This window comes from Salminus brasiliensis, chromosome 20 (assembly GCF_030463535.1).
Source record: "Salminus brasiliensis chromosome 20, fSalBra1.hap2, whole genome shotgun sequence".
Lineage (NCBI taxonomy): Eukaryota > Metazoa > Chordata > Actinopteri > Characiformes > Bryconidae > Salminus > Salminus brasiliensis.
In genome coordinates, this window is record NC_132897.1 from 11,903,163 (window position 1) to 11,923,158 (window position 19,996).

General features: G+C 41.9%; 1 protein-coding gene across 2 annotated transcripts in view; it reads right to left on the reverse strand.

Moving 5' to 3' along the window:
• Positions 1-19,285, reverse strand: part of notch1b (notch receptor 1b) — a 41,430-nt gene extending 22,145 nt beyond the window's left edge. The window contains exons 1-10 of one of the 2 annotated variants that reach the window (XM_072665019.1): positions 19,022-19,285; positions 17,425-17,497; positions 6,027-6,289; positions 5,589-5,927; positions 4,298-4,420; positions 3,737-3,970; positions 3,200-3,355; positions 2,863-3,048; positions 1,736-1,849; positions 56-169 (exon numbers count right to left, since the gene is read on the reverse strand). In XM_072665019.1, coding sequence (XP_072521120.1) covers positions 56-169; positions 1,736-1,849; positions 2,863-3,048; positions 3,200-3,355; positions 3,737-3,970; positions 4,298-4,420; positions 5,589-5,927; positions 6,027-6,289; positions 17,425-17,497; positions 19,022-19,079 — 1,660 coding nt within the window. In that variant the 5' untranslated portion in view covers positions 19,080-19,285. Of the gene's footprint in view, positions 1-55; positions 170-1,735; positions 1,850-2,862; positions 3,049-3,199; positions 3,356-3,736; positions 3,971-4,297; positions 4,421-4,693; positions 5,526-5,588; positions 5,928-6,026; positions 6,290-17,424; positions 17,498-19,021 lie in introns of those variants that run through there. The other variant, XM_072665020.1, reaches the window with a different exon arrangement.
• Between the last annotated feature and the right edge of the window lie 711 nt (positions 19,286-19,996).

Below are 19,996 nucleotides of genomic sequence, written 5' to 3' on the forward strand. Positions count from 1 at the left end.
TGAGAAGTGGGCCAATTGTCATTAGGATCTAAGAGGTTCACGAGTTTGCTCTTACCCTCAGTGCATTGGCAGGTGTACATATTAGGCCCGTCAATGCATTTGGCGCCATTTTTGCAGGGCGTGCTTGCGCACTCATCATTGTCAAATTGGCACTGGTTTCCAGAAAACCCTGAGAAGAGAAGCAGAAAAGGGAGGGGGCGGAAGAGAGCAATGGAGAGAATGAGGGAGAAGGGGGGTGGAGGGTTATTAGGATGATCTCTCCAGACCACACTTGCTTCATTCCACCACGCTCATCTACACAATCCTCGGTCAGCCTTCATTAACACCTCAACACAGTGTGTAACGTTTTTTTTTTTCCTCTCTCTCTCTCTCCATTCCCTTCTATTTTCAAGCTCTCTTTTCAATCAAACCCTAACAGGGAGGAGTGAGGGGTTGTAAAAAAAAAGAAAAAAGAATTGGGGTAGAAAATCTTCCAAGGCCTCCTGACTAAAGGCACCAGACAAAAGGGAACTGTCTATTCAATGAAACGCAAAGCCGTGCCGGTTGCCTCTTTTGTCCTGGAGAACTTTTCCATCACAATGTGCATTCTTGCATCCTGCCTTGGCCCCCTCTCCAGCTCAGCCTTTCCAAAAAGAACCCTCTGCGACCTGTGACCTCTCGCTATTCAGAATGTCTCGTTATTCAGGATCGCCCAGCAGGCGCGCTTTTTCCCCCAGTTATTCTAATCTCTCTCTAACAACGCCTGCTGCCCAAATGTACAGTCTGAGCGCATTAAGACTTATAACTCTATCGGGGTTTGAATTTTGAAGCACACCCTATTAAAAGCAGTAGTAGTGTGTCATCTACAGCTGTGCTAACCAACTGCTAGAATGCTATGAAGCTACAATGTTCACCCTAGTGGAAATTCCAGCCAGTGAGCTTCACCTCTACCTTGTAAACCAACAGGGATTTCCTCCAAGCCTCTGAAATGGTACATTTTGAAAAGCTCTGTTGTGGTTGCCATGGACTTGGTGTGCGTACGCCATTCAAGAGAAGCCTCGCCCTGCATGCCGAACAGAGCTGATTTGCATTTGAAGACGAAGTGGAGGGGCCTTTACTCCATTCCCCAGCTTACTACCTCACAAGCCACAACACTCCGGGGGTTTAGTGGCCCCATAGGCCTCTCCTCACCACCTTGCACAAAAAACACATCCCTGTTTATGCATGAATTCCTCTGCCTCTCAAATACACTTTTTCCTAAAAGAAGTGGTTGTCTTTCTCTAAGATAAGGCTTTGATCTGCTTTTATGAGATGCCTGCTACGTTGTCATTTAAATTACATCTACTTCAACTGGGATGAGCGAGGGAACGAAAGTGAGACATACTTTTGACAAGAAAGGTCTATTATGCAGGCTTCTTCACAGAAATGCACCAATGAACTTCACACCTGATTACGTGATCTGAAAAAAATGTGTATTCAATGATACACAAACATTCTTTATTCTTTCACCTCTTGTTTTATGAGAGCCTTGCCTCCTGCGTGGAGTAAAGTTCTAAATGTGGAATATAATCTGCACTGCATATCGGAAATTCTCTGTTCAGAACAATCCTGTTTACCTGGCCAAAATGCTAACTTTACACAAGCTGTATGGATTTTCTTAACATTTGTCTGGGGCAGGCAAAGCCTGCCTGAGGGCAGGGATTACACGTTTTCTCTCAGTGTTGTCCAGAGGGGTGATCGACCCCCTTGTGCTCACCTGTGGGGCACTCGCACTGGTAGTTGTTGATCTTGTCGATGCACTTCCCATTGTTGAGGCAGGGCATGCTGGCACACTCATCAGTATTGATCTCGCAGAACCTTCCCTCATAGCCTGCCAATTAGCATGGAGAGATAAGCTTTAGTGCAAGCAGGGGAATTCACCACAGCTTAGCAGTACTGTCAGATTTTTATTCCTTAGTGTAATAAATAGAGAACATATGATGTTACTTTACAATTAGATAAAGCATTTTTAATAAACAAAGAAAATGATCTATAATATAAATAATTTACAGATATCATTAGATGCAGTGGCAAGAAATATTTACGGTTCCCTTCCAAAGTCTGGCATTTGTCATATTAATAAGTTCTGATAACATTGGAAATGATAATAATGTACACAAATTATTATTATTAATTAATTTTCTTATATAAAATCGACACTAAAAGTTATTTTTTTGCAGTTCTTTCCTTTAAAGGTACCATAGAATGCATTTCTTCAGTATTTTAAATTGTTCTCACTTGGAAAAGATTGTCTTAGAAAAACTGACTACAAGTAACAAAATCATCATATTTTCCAGAAGTGGACACAGGGTTTTTCTGCCTGGAGAACTTTGCTGGTGTTGGAACTAGTGGTTACAATAGTGCGCCAGGTGTAGGATAATTTCAGCAGTCGCAGTCAAGACTGTTATGTAGCAGTTTCTGTGTTTCCTGCTATATGCAGGATTATCTCTATTCAGAAGGTTCAATGAGGTTGAGGTTTAATTACTGTCCAACTATGCCGAGGTAAACACGGTTGTCCATTCTAAGGCACCTTAAATGGAGAACACTGTATTTTGGGAACGATAAGAAGCTGACAAAAGAGATGCTATAAGTTATACGCCTCAAGCATTAATCACCACTTTTGAAATATAAAACTTTATTGTTGATGCTCTCTTTAGTTTCTTTAGTTCTCTGTTTAGACCCCTAATTATTGAAAAACCTGTTAAGTTGCACAGCACAAAGGTAAATGAATAACGGTATATATTTGTATATAATTTGGCTTATTCCTATTTAAAAACATTCTTTTCTAACTCTTCACCCTAATATGTGGCATTATCAAAGTAAGAAGCATGTATGTTCGTTTACCTGCCATACAGATGCAATGGAAGCCGCCAATCTGGTCAAGGCAGGTAGCATCATTCTGGCATGGATTGGACAAGCACTCATTGACGTCTAACTCACAGCGCGGCCCTACGTAACCCTGCTGGCATTTACACTGGAATGATCCTTTGGTGTTCAGGCACTTTCCTGCATGCTCGCATGGGTTTGCACCTACATCCAGCAACAACAAGGCCTTTTAAGTATGGAGCATTCCATAGCCATGAGCATTACACATCACCAAACATGAAGGTTGTGAGAAATGCCTGGGAAGTGTTTTATCTCTAAAGTTTTATCTCTAGAGTCAAGGTGATTTCGTTCTCACCCAGAGAGCATTCATCAACATCCTGGTCACAGGCTGAGCCAAAGTAGCCCAAAGGACAGGTGCAGATGGCCTTGCCGTTGACTGGGTTGGTGTCACAATTGGAGCCTTTCTGACATGGATTACTAATACAGGCATCATTCAAGTGGCACAGCAAACCTAGATTAGATAAAAAATCAGAGAAGTCAATATTTGTATGTACAGAGATCATGGTTTCTTTTTTGGAACCATTGACAGGAAACAATTAAGCAATTAAGAACTATTTATAGGTAGTTGTTGTAATTTCCTGTTAATTGTACTTATAAATTACCATAAAACCCTGGAATGCCCAACTTCAGTCCTGTGGACCTACCAGTCTGCAAAGTGTAGCTCTAATTCTAATCTAACACACATGTATTCAGGTAAGCAAGGCTTTTTGATGGCATCTGAATAATAAGATGGTGTGATAAAAAATGGTGTGATGGAACTGAACTCTTCAAAGTGGTAGATCTTCAGGATCACAATTGGGCACCCAACCCAAATGGAACTAAATATCCAAACCTGTGCGACCAGGAGGGCATTCACAGAAGAAGGAAGCCACTCGGTCATGACAAGTGGCTCCTGCATTGCAGGCAGCGTCTGCACAGTCATCGATGTTCTTGCTGCAGTCGTCACCGGACCAGCCGTTCACACACACACAGTTGTATCCACCCTGGGTGTTGAGGCAAGTGCCGCCATTCTGGCAGGAGTTCGGCATTAGGTCACACTCATTGACATCCTCAGTGCAGAACTGACCTGTGGGGGAACACTGCTGTGAGACTCAAGAAGTGTCATGCTGAGACCTGAGAATACGGCCCTGCAAACTTCAAAACACAAAATGCAAAGACTTTTTGAAAAGAAAATCACTTTGCTTATACCACTCGTTTTCCACTTTCTGACCTAATGTGAATCTGGCATCTGTTCTTTACTTTGTGTCAACATTTCATGACGAACGGACCAACAGAAATACCCCCAAAAATATTTTTTACATTGAATTCAGTGAAAAGTTAAGAAGATACAAGACCATTGTGGAGACACAAGGTTTTAACAGGTTTTAACTGCAACAATAGGAAGAGTTAATACCTGTCCACTCTGGTTTGCACTGACAGTTGTAAGTGTTCACTCCATCTACACAGGTCCCTCCGTTAAGGCAGCGATGGTCTGGACAATCATCGATGTTCTCCTCACAGTTCTGGCCACTAAAACCTAAGAAGAAGGATAAAGTTGCCAGCTCGGTCAACATGCCAAAACAGTTGGGTGTTTATTTAACTCCGTAATGGAAAGAAATGAAACAAACACCACATTTACAAAACATTACAGATCTGATTTTGCGAGAAGCTACATTTCTCCTGTCTTTAAAACAACTTTTAAATATTTATATCAGCTGTACAAAAGATTCAATGACAGACTCTTGGAAAAAAAGTTAATGCTCTATTGTGCTAACTTTAAACAAAGAGATGTGGTGTTTGTGAAACCCACCGTTACATTCTAAACCAGTTGTTAGCATTCTTGCGGTCAACGGTCTTCCTTTTCTGGGAAGAATGGCAGTGCCAGGTCTCAAGTCATAGGTACCAATGACATTGGAGCCAACTGACACTAACCACAGTTTCCTTCGATTTTTCTGCAGAACCAGCAGTTATGAAAGATCCCTGATTCTGCTTTAAAACCTCCTACATGAAGGATTAATGGACAGATATAACTATTACTGTTATTGATTGAGTTCCTCAAGGCTCAGTATTGGGTCCACGGTATATGTGTGACATGAGAGAAAGTGTGTGTGTGTGTGTGTGTGTATAAGCTCATGTTCTACCTCATACCCAGAGACAACACCGTGAGGATGTTGTCGTTCAGACACTTCCTCACGATAAGCACTAATGCTTTCCTGCCTGCACAGGTTCACACACACACATTCACACACACAGGCAGGGCTACAATGGGAGTTAACTGCAAAGACTAGTACTAGGCTGTGCTTGCATCATGCTGTCAGGAAAGCATGTTGGGAGAGTTAGCCTAATGCAGGTCCCATACTAGTGGGAAACACTGACACCACAATGTCATTATAAATGTAATCAGCTCCTCTAAATGTCTAGCATCAGTGTTTGACACTGACAACAGACAGCTATCATGTGTTTTGACTTATCAAGAAAGCCTTACTTTACCAGAAGTGCTTAACAGAGTCATGTCATTGCATTGGTCAATTTTGTCCACCTTTTATGTTCCATTTCCCAAATTTACAACAAAATATAAAGTATTTTAGCACAACTTAAAATTTGCAAAGATATTTATAAATGGAACAAATGGACACACATGGATTAATAAATAAAGCATATATTGAGCCAGTTGTAAATAAATGAATGAGATCTTGCTTGCTTACCTGGCAGGCAGGAGCACTCATAACTGGTGTCTCCCTTCTGGACACAAGTTCCTCCATGGAGGCATGGTGAGGGGTTGCAGGGTTGGTAGAGAGTTTCGCAATGTTTACCCGTGTACTCGGTGGGGCAGCTGCAGCGGTAGGTTCCTACTTCGTTCACACACACACCACCATTCTTGCAGGGAAATGGGCTCAGGGCACACTCGTTGACATCCTGTTTGCAGGTCTCACCTGAGAAGAAAGGTGTGCAGGTGCAGATGTAGTGGGAGTCAAAGGGACTACACTGGCCCCCATTGGCACAAGGGTTTGAGGCACAGGGGTCTGCCTGCTGGCAGTTTTTACCTGTTAAAAAAAGAGCATAATGTTCCAGCATCAACACAATTTACACTCCCTATCTGGTGTGGAGGTCAGACACTGACGAGATTAATGGAATGTTCTTACCAGTCCAGCCTGGAGGACATTTGCACTTGAACGTGCGCACGCTGGTCAGCTCACACGTCCCTCCGTTTCCACATGGTGAGCTGCGGCACGGGTTGTCCGTTGGAGTGAGGCACCGGGGGTCCATGTAGCCCAAGTGACATTGGCAGACGAAGTCCGCTTTGTTGTCACGAATGACCTGCTGGCACACGCCGCCATTCCAGCAAGGATTGGGGAGGCAAGGGTTGGAGAACTGGCACGCCGATCCCCAAAACTTCTCAGGACACCTAAAAGAGGAAATAACAACACAAATCAGACATTTTTAGAATATAAAAAGATGTTATTCCAAGTCATTTTGGTGCTTTTTGTTGGCCCATTCATCAGGACAACTGAAAGATTCAAATTATGTCAAAAGGTTCTCTAAAGTTCCCTAACAACTTCTCTCATTTTTTATGCTTAATGTGTGATTTAGGCAAAACTTACAGGTCAGTAACAGGGTTCTATTCTGTTTGAAACCGCTGCGCAAAAAGGTCCAGTAAATGTACAGTTTTAACAGTGACAAGTCTAGTCCCAAAATGCCAGTAAAGGTTCAGAAGGGTCACAATGAAACTCACCACTACCATAAAAAGAGAAGCGAAACCTACTACATAATCACTAGAGGCTAAATCCCTAGTGCTAGATGGTCACTGAGGTTACATCCTAGGTCTTGCATAGTCATTGAGGTCACAACCAATTTATAGCACACACAGTCATTAAAAAACAGTCTTTATTTAAAGTCTTTATTTTCAAAGATTTATCAAACAACCCGTAGTCCTTCAAAACCCCTCAACTTGATTCTCATTAAGCAAGAATTTAAAATGATTCTTTTCTAATCTGATTTGTAAGTGTCACCTATAATCAATATAATGCAGTGAATCATACCGTAGACACAGATAACTCCACACATTAACCAGGAAAAAAAGGCATCTTTAACACAGAAATCAATAAAAAGTTTTTTTGAATGTCATGGGATTCCACACAGCTCATTGTAAATTCTGGCTCGTAGTCCTAATCCGGTTTCAAACAGTTGCATGAAAAGCAGCCACCCATCATCGGCTCTTAGGGGGAAATTTCTGCGCGCCTCAGCCTTTCTCTACCATTCATTCGCTCAAAGGACAAGGCAGTGTCTTTGAACCCAGGGCTAACATTATCAGGGACTTCAAAGCCCCCTTTCCACCATCTCAATACCTCGTATTCTTCTACAGTAGAAGCTCGTCCCGGCATCAATCATGAGCTGGAGGGATAAAGGGACTGCACAGCGAAAAACTTTGTAAAAAGAGCCACACAGACTTCATAACAGGGGTTATCCTGGGTTGGCTCAAGCATAGGCATTCACCCGATTTTACTGGCCTGACACAAAGAGGGTGTTTTCCCTGCAATACGGCAATGTTGAAACAACCTTTTGCTAACAGCGTAGCCACACAGAGGCTGTGGAATACTTAAGCCATGTCTTTAGGCCCTGGGGGCAGCCTGAGTGTCCCCTACGCATTCCCCGTGCTTTTTCGCTCTCTGATCACAACAGGGCCCCAGGCTGGGACGAGGGGGAGCTGTGTTTTTACTGTGTCTCTCCCAGGATTAGGATAGCCAATAACCTAAAACCAGGAAAAGTAAACACAGGGGACTGAGAACCAGGCATGCCAAAACCATTAAAAGCAATGGTGGGAATTGCCCCCTTGTCTACTTATGCTACCTTTCCTCTCATTGTCCCACTGCCATTACGACCCCATACTTATCTGCATGCTAGTGTAGAAACCGCATTTGCCTGAGGAACAGTGTTAGGCTATATCCCACTACACAGTTATGTGGATTCTTTACACATACACATCTGAACCACGCTCTATGGACAAAAGTATTGGGACACCTGCTCATTCATTGTTTCTACCTATATCAAGGGTTTTAAAAAGAGCTTATCATGCGAGTATCATGGAGTAAATGCCTACTTTTAAGGGAAGATTTTCTACTGTATTAGGGAGCATTTGCTGTGAGGATTTGGCTGCATTTAGTGAGATTGGAATTCTGGATGATTATCACCCCAACTCATCCCCAAACTCATCCCAAAAGTACTGTATGGAACACAATCATTCCAGAGAACACAGTTCCACCGCTCCACAGCTCAATGCTGGGGGGCTTTTAAAAAGTTGATGTAAAGGTTCTTTACCAAAGGATCTTCACACTCAAAGTTGTTGTTTATGGAACCAATTATTGTTCTTTTATGGCACTGATCGCAGAAGAATGCAAAAAATCCTTTGTAGCACCTTTTTTAAGAGTACTCAGGGATATGACTGAACCTTACAAAAGATCCTCCCAGTCCATCCTCTCAACTCTTTTACCAGAGCATTTGAATCACCAACTGGGACATGTGGGTCCTAAATGAAGAACATATCTCAACTGGTGATTCAAATGCTCAAGCCAACTGCCAGCTTATAAATCAATTTCACCTTTATTGTTTCACCTCTCTGTTTTCTCTTGTTTATTGTACCACTGAAAATGGCGATTGATGGTTTACCAGTGTTTATTTTTGTTTTACTCATACAAACAGGGACCAGGTTAATCTGAACTTCATCATTGTCAGAGCTGTGATAATGCAGGGGAGGCTTTTCTGAACGTCACTGAGAGGGCAGCGGTGTTCTGTGCTTGAGAATGCGGCCTTGGGAGCAGGTGCACATGTTAATGAGTGGCCAGCAGCTGCTGGTTCTAGCGCACCCCCTACACTTTGCACTCTCCTCCTGTAACCCCTCTGCTCGAGAGAACAGGGTGGCCGAGGCAGTGAAGGCCCTGAATGGCGTCCCTGCGGCAGGAAGACTTCATCAGAAGAGCCATTGTTCCTACGGCCATTCAAGAGCTGGCCAGACCACAGCCCGGGCGCCTCAGACCCCTCCAGTGAGTATTCAGTTAAATCTCTTCCTCCTCAACTCCTTTTCCCTCCCCTTCCTGCCTTATCCTGCTTGCTGTCTCCCTCTCTCCTTCAGATCCTTGGCCCTCTTCCTTAAAACCTCTTCCAAGGGGTGGGAAATTGATACACAATATGGATCACAATGTTTACCAGCATAACCGTGGGTTGATGACAAATAAAGATGTCCAATCAGTCAATCCTGCAGTTACTTTAGGTTGGTTATTGTTGTCATTGTTTAAAGGCTTTCTACAATTGCTATAAGTATTCCTGACTTGTGATATACTCAGGAAAGTGTATAGTGACATTAGTTATCATGATAACAATAACATATCAGCATTTTGACCCCCCTCCCCTCCATAGTTCACTACCAGCATTCTTGGTTCGTGAGAAACCCCCATCGTTTAATTTCCACATTTGCTTCTCATGCCCTCCCTCCTCTTCCCTCCCTAAATTTTCATGTTCTCATCAAAAGTTCAGGACTCATTTGTGAATGCACAACATGGGGTCAGGCTTGAGTCACATACCGAAGCACAGGGCTGACCGTCCCTGCCCTAATCTTTACTTGTTTTCTGTTCTTTTATAACGCTAAAGAGGATTTTTTCAACAGTGGTCACCAGCACACAAAATTTCACTGATTCTTTGTTTTGATGGCAGAGTTTAACCCACCTCATTTAGAAAATCACACACTAGTTAATGAAGCCTCTTAAGAATAGGCAATACACCTAATCTTTAGATTTATGAGAGCTTTTTCTATTGATTTATAGGTATTTTAGTTCATTAAAGTTATTAAAGTGATCATCTGTAGTTATCTTATTGCATTACTTTAGTTAATAAAATCACTATTTAGTAAAATGTCTAGAAATAGCGAGGTGCTGCGGTTCTACAAGAACTGGTGCTCTTGATTTTAAATTAAGGCGATTCTAGCACTGTATACATAGGAAGGCAATTTCAGGGGATCAATGTAATCAAACCTTTTAACATTGACAACGGACGAAAGGGAAGCAGAATCCTAAGTTTACATTCACATTCAATATAGACACAGATTAGTGAAAACACTGGAGGCCATTAATTCAACTATAAAAAGTTGGCTTCTTATTTACCAGCTTCTTAGTCAATATTTCTGTTCCAACTTTACTAGTGCAAATGTTACACTGTGGCTGTTATATAGTTATAAGAATAAGAAGAATGTAACTTCTATGCCAAATGGTCAGATCTGTTGTGACAGCACAAGGGACATCTACTTAATATCCGTTATGCTAATGTTATGGCTGATCAGTGTACAGTACATGTGTGAAACACATTCATTTGTTTGAAGGGAGAACCTCAAGTAATGATTTAATCAAACTTAACTGCCAGCAACAACAAAACAATAAATGACAATCAGCACAAAATGAAGTGCATTTGAAGAGAGTGCCTTACACAAAATGCCCCACCAACATAGAGTGGGTTGAGGAGTGTGGAAAGTCAGGTAATTTCATTCATGGTCAACAAACTGACCAATCTTAAATCACTTCATTAACTTGTGGGACTGTGTTGGGAAAAATATGGAGAGGAAATATCCAGCCACTGTATGAGTGCTGTGGACAGCTGTGGAAAGTGTGTGGGAGCAATTCATTTAGCTCATTTCAGGAAATGGAAAAGGGATGAAGACCAACTAACTGATTTAAGGGGCTCTCACTTGCCAAGATAACAGTTTTTTGAAACTGGGTCATACTTAGATGTTGTAGGTGTGGGAAATCAGTTCAATACTCTAAATATCACACTAAGGCCTGGCTGGCTTCAGCACTAATGTCTAGAGTCCCACACTTCCCCCAAATCTTCCATACAGGATTCTGCTGTTGTCAGTTATTTTCAAGAAAAAAAGGGTTTAATACACTTTTTAAAGGAGAGACTTAGAAGGCAGCTACATTCCACAAGACGAACACTCAGAAGCCGTCTGAAATGAAGGATGTGAAAGCTGGTTTAAGGGTTTTGTGGATAGTCTGAGGGGAGGAGCCCCTGGTCTGAGTGGAATGTAGCCGTTTACACTAAAAATTCACTCCATCCTGCGTCCCCATCCCTGACAGCACTCCTCAGTGGAGACTGCTGGCAGCCGCACTTCACAGAACCCTGAGAAAATTCACACCAGCTTTGAAAAGTCCACTCGGTCTGCCCTGTCTGGCGAACAGTTCCACTTCTGGTGTGGATTCGAAAGGCAAATACATAAAGCACAGAGTCAGCCTCTCGTGGCTTCTGCTAGTAGAGCACACACAAGGAGAAAAGTGGTTGGGGGAAGAGCACACAGCGGACTCAAGCGGAGGCGGTTTGCTCTTTAACTTGGCACAAGCTCGACAAATAAGTTGTCAGCACAAAATCTATCTTCTAGAGACGGTGAGGGGCACTTAGAGAGAACGCATTACAAGTTACAGACCCAAAGCATTTAGGCTGTATTACAATGGCTCGAGCTATTTAACTTGCAGTAGGAAAGACAACCACTGCGGTTGCACAGAAGAAACAAGTCATCTCTTGAAACTGTACTGACGGTTTTCATTATTTACAAAACATGTCTCATAAATTCAGACAAACAAATCTGCGAAATCCGACCCTATGTAAACTGCCATAATTAGGTTGGAACTGCATGACCACAGAGTGACCCTTCAGCTGAACTGATACTGTTTAAATACCTTTACTGGACAGAAATCCCTTTGTCCTCTAGGCTAGTGATGGGATTCTATTTGTCCCTGATCGCCAGTAGCCCATGACAACAGGTCTCTGCCAGTGCCGCAATGCTGGCCAAGGCCAGAGCAGATGTTTTCTTGACACCTGACCCCCAGCCAGATGAAACATGGAGGGGGTTCCACCCACTGGAGCCTAATCTGCCATCTGCCATTGAGATACAGTGGAGGAGACTTCACTCTCTCACACCCAAAGTTAAACACTAACTCCAAAAATCCCTTCAAGGTTGCCCTCTTCCTTTCCCACAGAGAGGAATCATCATTTATTGATACTTGAAGGAATAGTTTGATGAAAAATAAAAATGATACAGTTGAACTTTCATCTCAAATGTAGTCAATCAGCTTTAGTTTTGCACTGGAGCAATGAGGGTAATGTAGCTAATGAGTAATGGCAGATTACACCTACCAATTAGCATTGCAAAAACGACATAGCTAAATCATAACACACTTGCACACACTTTCAGATCATGCAAGTAAGTTGCAAGTAATCTCAAATCTACAAGTGTATGGGGTTTGGGACACAGTATCATGCTAGTGGGCTAACATGAACAGGTGAAATGTAAGAAATTCTTACTATAGAACATAACTATGGTCCCTTTTTATAGGACAAACACAGTTCTGCATTATGTGTGTTCATTTAAGATTATTTAATAACATAACATGGTTTGAGGCAAGTGTGTGAAGATTTAGGTATGCAGTTTGCGTAATGCAATTTGGCACAATAAAAACATATTTTTTGACTGAATTAACCAGATAGTTCAAGTGCAAAACTAGAGAAGCAAAACAGGGATGTTTAGAGGGTACATTTGAAGAGAGGTAGAAATTGGGTAAATTACTATAGTAAAACTATCCCTTAATGGATCTTCCCTTGGTTTAATCCTAAAGTATTCATAAATACAGGTATGCGCAAGTATAAAATACACAAGTACAGAATGTTTTCCCAAAGTTTTATATCTCTATGAATATTGTTTTTAAAATAAGTGTGTTTGTTACAGTAAAACACTTAAATAAATGCAAAAACTTGCATATAGAGCTGCTGTTTACAGTGAAATTTACTGTCTTTTCTATGATAGATTGGTTAGAAGAATACAGGATTGTTTGCTGACTTCAGCCACTGTATGGATTTATTCAGTTCCACCAGTAACTCACCTGATTTACTTTAATAAAGGACTGATTGGATAAACTACAAACTAGATGATAACTGTAAATATTGGCCAGTTTAATATATTAACAGTTTTGAATATAATTTTATTGGAAGACTTTTCCACAGTCCTGCTTAGGCTCTTGTATGCACTCTGCTTGACACTCTTTATGCAAAGCTCCAAATCTTCTGATAGTTACAACTGGTGGCACTGACACTGATACCATTTTGATCACCTCTGGTTTGTTATGGTGCTGCTTTTACCACAGCTTGGAATTTTTCACCCTCAAGCAGTGCTAAAACAACACCTCCGTAATCTACAAGCTTTCAAATCCTCATTTCCTGTTGCTGAGTGTCTAACACTGAGTCTTGTCTGATCTTTATGAAAAGACGGCCCCAGGCTCCTATGCCTCTCTCTGTAATCACTAGGGGAGACCTATCTTCCAAGGCCACATCTGTTAGTGTTCATTAGAGTCATGCTTATTTACCCCTGTTAGTGAAGGACCCCATGGGAAAGGCCAGCAACCCCAGGGACGGAGCACGGAGCAGGCATTAGGGACTCAATGCTGCACTAATGAATGCAGCGTCTGGTGCTTTTACGAGTCTGGGAACTACATTAGTGTTTTCAGGTGTCCTTTAGAACACAAACTAAGTTCTGGATGTCATGTATGAAGGTCTTGGACGTTAAGAAGGAAGGATTTGTTTCCAGAATGCAGCACTTTTCACATAACCTCACAGCATTTGGAAGCTGTGTGTGGTATTTGTTAAGGCAGCTGCCACTGCTAGAACTGAATGGCTTAAACCACAGGCAGTATGTATGTATTATGTAGTCACTAACAGCCATTGTACTTGTATGAATACTTAACCTTGATAGTGATCACTAGCAATGCTATGCTCCGCAGACAGATGGCTTAGGTCAAAAGCATCAAATAAAAACAACACGCCTGATTTTTTTGCTTGCCCAGCTGTGCATACAGAACATGATCCAGCACACTCTGCTATTACAGAATGTGTGATCAAAAGTTTTGCTGAATTCCTAAGAGAATATGAGCACGATCTGATCAGATTTCTGAATCAGAAGACAAGCCAATAAGTCACTTTAGTCAATCATCACATTATTTAGCCAAAAGATGGAGATGCCACCATCTCTTTTAAGATGTGAGCCTCGTGATATGATAATGGATTCAGCACTTCGTCTTCCCTGGCCCTGGACGTGCGTTTCCTGTATTTGAATGCAGAGAGGAACTCAGAGGAACTCATCCTTGACCCTGTAAACAAAGCCCGCATTGAAGCACCCTTGCAAAGACAAGAGGCTGCTTTCATACAGTACTTATCATATGCCAAAGGACCAAAAGACCAACCGTTTTGATTGCTTACCCACACAAGCTAAACCTCTGCTCAACTACACTATAAACAAACATATTTTCAAGCACGTTGATGTACTGTCAAGAATTTCATTTTTGCGAAGCAATCATACTCCAGGGTGTTTAAACAGCTCTATCTCTGTTCTAGCTCTATATCTATTTGTCACAACTGTTTTTTTACAGTCGACTATCACAAGCAATAAGCATACTTGGAAAAGAGCACAAAACCTATTCACTAAACTGCATCAGCATCTACACAACTGCCTCTACATATAAGTGCTTTAAGTCAGCAGCTTTTCAGTTCTTTTACAATTACAGGGAACCACATCCCAATTACTGACCATGGTGACTGACTAGATGTCATAAAGTGCAGCGTCAGGTTAAGATCAGGTTGAAGAACAATGCAGTATCCCTTTAAAGTTTCTGTTGAACGTTCCTGCACAGATTCAAGTGGTCCATGAAGTTGCAAACACTGCACCATGACTCTGCATATATATACAAGATTGTCTTAGACACCACAGCACTGAAGCAGGAACAGGTAGCAAGGACAAAGCTAGAAAATATCCACATGGTAAAACCATGTGTACCAGACCAACAGGCCTCCAAAGCACACTAACTCTCAGACAGTCTTTTCAGAAGGATCCGGACCTCAAAGTTATCTGTAGCAGAAGCCTGACCAGCTTTCTGAAGCATTAGCGCTTGCCCCTTCAAGTTCTGCATCGCTCATCTCCTTGTCGGACTATAAGTCACTTCATTCCAGCCGTCTTCTGTCCATTGCTGTGGAATCCAGCTTTCTACAAGCTGCTTTCCACTGTTGCCAGACAGGCAGACTTTTGGCCTTGTCTTAGATAACTGTTCCCTCACTGCTACTGTGTCTCCCTCCAAGCATCAGATCTGAAGGTTTAGCATTCCTGGCACAACATGCGACGCAAGAGTACGGCATCTCAAAAGTGTTATCCATGTAAAGACTGACTGACAGACACCTGACCTAGGAGCACGGGCCAACCTCAACAAAGATGTTTGGCTTTGACAGAGAAAAGAAGCCAACTGTGCTGTAAACATCTTGATTCACTGAAGTTGGCCACTGTTTAAAGATCAGGGGCTTTACTGCCAAAGCAAAGGAAGCTGGCAAGTGGTTTCAAGTAAATTAACAATAACAAAAAGCTCTTCACTGGGATTTTTATTCAGAAAAAGAACGATGTTCATAACCAAAATAGTCCTTAGCTGAATCTTGAGCTATTTTCAAGCCTATTCATGAATGTGCAAATAACTGTAGTGATCCCTCCAAGAAAGTGCCAAAACAATTTGTCACACATATCATACCAGTGCTCAGGGGAACGTATTAAAAGACAAACCAACAAAGTCACATGTTTGAGAATCTGAAAAACTTCTGAAACTTCTGAACATGGATACTTTCAAAGACAAGCGTGCCAAGAAGCCATCATATTAAAATAATGTCATCTGCGTTACACTAACTGCCCCACACATCTTGCAATTCGTTTACTTTCAACTGCTCCATCGGTTTTCCACAAGCAAATCTTTCCACGTGAAGAAATGCTAACAAACGTTCATTTACCCAAACACCAAAACAAGCGTGCTTCCAAACTCTGTTCACCAGGGGCACAATGACTGTCCCTACAGCATTTTCAGGACATGCACAATGGATCCATTTGATAGTGGCGCAGGGTGGTCAAAACTGACCTCTGAACCTGCTGCTTGCCAGGGCTGGCCAGACATGCTGCGGGCCCAGTGGCCCGTCCACTCATAACATACGAACAATACATGAAAGGCAGCAGACACGGTGAGCGAGCGTCCCAGGCGGGCGGGCGGAGCAGCTCTGGTTGTATCTCCATGTTTAATTAGGGGAGTCTGAGGGTTAGCGGGGCACAATGGCAGCTTTGTGGCCCGACTGCGGCAGGGAGGCTGCCAGACAGAATTAAGACGTGGCCCCGCGCCAGCGTGGCCCCATGCGCTAGCAGCCCTCTAAGGGAGGCCACAAACAGTGCAGTAGAACCCATTTCAAACTGGCCAGGCTGATAACTCCCTGATAACAAGAAAGAAGACACTGCTGCCCTCGACCAAACTCCTGATACTCTATCCCACATTCCCGCATCCCCATTGAGTGCGAGTAGGAAAAGTTCAGAGGACAAGAGTCACTAGAGCAGTCACTATCCATTATTTTGGTAGTCTATTGCCCCCATACCCAACATTTTATTTGTATGTTTTTCACCCTCTTAATGTTTCTCCTGTTGCTGTGTATTTAAAACTGATACATGTAAATGACCTCTATTGAGTCTGCCCTCCATTGTGCCTCATTTAAAATGCAGTCTAGGTTAAAACTGAAGGTGATAACTTCAACATGGATGGGCAAAGCTAAACTGGGGCACATATATTCAAACCTATATTTTTTTGTTACATTGCAATATAACAATATATTTTTTATACATGGAAAGGATAGGATATTAATAAAACCCATTTCCGTTGATATGAGCTCTTTAAAAAGACAATAAAATATATATAAATCGGTCTGTGTATCATGCTCTATTTCACAACATAAGACCAGTAAGAAAATATAAATGATTATACATTATCTTAGTGTTTAGCTGATTATTCATGACAAGCATGAAAGTCATCCTCATGAAGAAAACAACCCACAACTACATCAGTTTAATAAAAGTTTGGCCTTTTTTTTTTTTTTTTTACCCCCATTCAAGTCAGGAGAGTGAAGCTATGCGCTCTGGGGCAAGTGTGTTTCTTTGTATATTCCTCCAGTGCATTGCTGCCAATTATGAAAACATCCAGTCCAATTACACTCTGCTGCCATCTGTCCTTCTAATGTAAATCACACAGAGAGAATGGCCATTCAAAAGGGGACAAAACACCAGAGTGGGGACAGGGGCACAGGCAGGGGGGGGCACAGGCATTCTGGGACGCCTCACACAGATTAGTCACACAGAATTAATCTAGGACCGGAGAACAATGGCTGCCGAGCTTCTGGCAAACCCCAGCTGTCGCTTCATAAATGAAAAGAGAAACAAGATTTAAGGCTCAGAGCGTCTCTGAGACTTGTGCTTGAGGAGTGATGGGGACTGAGAGCTAGAAGGCCAAATCCCACCCTCCACTCCCATCATCATCATCATCCTCATCATCACCACCATCATCATGGGCCAGGGCTTGTTTTCTCTTTAAGAATGTGGATGTGCAACTGGTGTTTTGGTGTTTTGGATGAACCAGACATGCACTTCAAGCACTTGTTGAAGTTCATACTCACTTGCATTCTCCTCTTCCATCTGGAGTAGGCACACAGGTACCTCCGTTTAGGCATTTCTCAGAACATTTCAGACCTGCAAACACAGCACCATGAGTTAGGATCTCGTTCTGAGTTGGGAATGCACACATTTTGAATTTCACAAGCTTTACTTTGTCCAAAATAATTGTGCTCTGAAAGACTTTTTTGGTTATAGAAGTCCTCTGAGAACCACTTTTGGATCTCTGAAGAACTTTTAAAAGGCTCTTTAGAAAACTTTCATGGTACAGCCATGAAGAACCTTTTCTGGCACCTTCATTTTGAGGAGTGTAGGTAGGAGAATGGACTAAAGGAATGCCCTTTGTTGCTTTCACCCAGTTACAACCTGTTGAATGTGTTAGTTAGAGTTATGTACAGGCATTTATGCAGCACACTACTTCAGTACTTGGGTAAAAGCAGATGTAAAATACTACTTGAGCAAAATTACAAGCTATTATAAGTCACCCATTTATGTCCACAGCCACACATTTCTACTTAATAGAAGTTGTCCATTAAAATGGTATTATAACTCTTTTTGCTCTCTTTACTTCTAGCACTATAATATAATGCTATAATAAGTATAATGAAAAACAAGCAGCCTACTTTTGTACTTTTACTCAAATATAGATACAACACAGTGCTTTTACTGAAGAAGTTCTGTCTACTGTCACTTAAGCACAGACGTTTTGTACTTCATCCACCCCTGGTTAAATGTATGAAGTCCAAGATCTTCACCATGTTGGACAGAAACTGAAATGCCATGGCTCTGAGCCTGCAGTGAGGTAAAAGTGTGAGTAATAGCACCTTAAAGAGATGTTTGTAGACATTGGGGTCTGACACCACTGACACATTCACTTGCATTCTTGCTCCTGCAGCTGTTCCCAAGGAATCTACTATATTTGGCTGCTAACACAGACCTGCAAAAACGGTTTCTCTGAAACTTGGCCTAACTGGCCTAAAGCAGCTTTATATGGATGTTTCTTTCTTGTTTGCTTGTTTAATGAGAGAATATTAAAGAATTTGTACATTTTACCTGTAACCAACTCATAACTCCTTACACTACAACATAAACTTCCAGGGAAAAAGTTACATTTCTGCACTTTTATATATAAAAATAAGTCGTTTTATTGCACAATAAACAGCTTTACCGTTTAAATCAGCTTATTGTGAGACTAATTTCTATGGCACAGGCTACATTTCTTATATATTGGCTAACGGCTAGCTAACAAGGTCTGTCAACTTTTGGCTGTTACATGAGGTAGACAAACAGGTTAACAGACATGTAATTAGCTACCAACTTTAACTGAAATATTATTACATACATTTTTTATTTAAAGTATTCTAGACCATATATAAGCATTTTATATATTTGAAAAATATATAAAATAATGTGTATACCAGGCTATACACTGCCCTCAGACATGCCCTCAGAAAATACTCATTCCTCAAAACGCCACCTTACTTTCCAGCCTAAGCTTATCTATGTTTACTTAACTGCTCGGTTTCCTTTCTTTTTCATTATTCTCGTGTAATTACGACGCTGTAGACACGCAGGGTGTCGCTGAGGTGTAAAATAAGTTACCTTTCGTCAGGGCAATCAGCGATATCAGAAGAGCTAGTTTCGCAAGGGAAAGCTGCATTCCTTCTTATGAGTTTTAAAGTAGTTGTGCGATTCCACGCAGGGTTAACATAGATCCAACATTGGTGTTGTTCCACAAGAAAAAATAACAAACACGGACGAAACCGAAGACACGGCAGACAAATAGATCCAGCAATGGCACTCCCCCTGTCCCCAACAAACTCCGTGTCAGTGTGGCCTGGCCTCGACAGCCCTCAGTAATGTGAATGAGAGGATGCGTTCAAACCTCCATGCTCCCTGTGCGTACTTAGGGGCGTTCACTCGCCCGGGAGTCTTTTTCCCACCCGTATTCCGGCAGATAGCGCCTACCTGCTCTCGGATTGGGCAGTGGGTCGCACTAATAAACGGTCGACTAGCCAATGCCAGCGCAGAAGGCATTTCCCAAGCGCGAGAACTAACAGCCAATCGCTGTGCAGGAGGCGGGACTTTGTCGGAATACAGGTGGAGCACGAACAACGTTCATTAATGTAAATTGGCTGAAGAGGCGGTGGGAAAACCACGCCCACTGTAAACGCTGCTCACGAGTTCAAAACACGCAGGCGGGAAAAGTGGCTGTTTGCATTGGTGCTGCTTCTCTCTCTCTCTCTCTCTCTCTCTCTCTCTCTCTCTCTCTGTGTGTGTGTGTGTGTGTGTGTGTGTGTTCAAGTGTAAATCGGTTTAATTACCAAATAAATAAAAGCTGCCCTGTGAACAATAAGGAGGACCTAATAAGGATGAACTTAATGCTTTTTATTGTTAGAGAAACTCCATATTCCACATATTTAAATAGTAGTTGATCATTTCCAAATGAGCAAAAGAAAATGCTGCTAATGAAACAGAATTTGGTGCATAAGATATAAAACATTATACTTTCCAAAAAAACAACAAAAATAAGTACTGACTTATTTTCAGTATTTGGATCTGGCAGTTGTTCTTTAC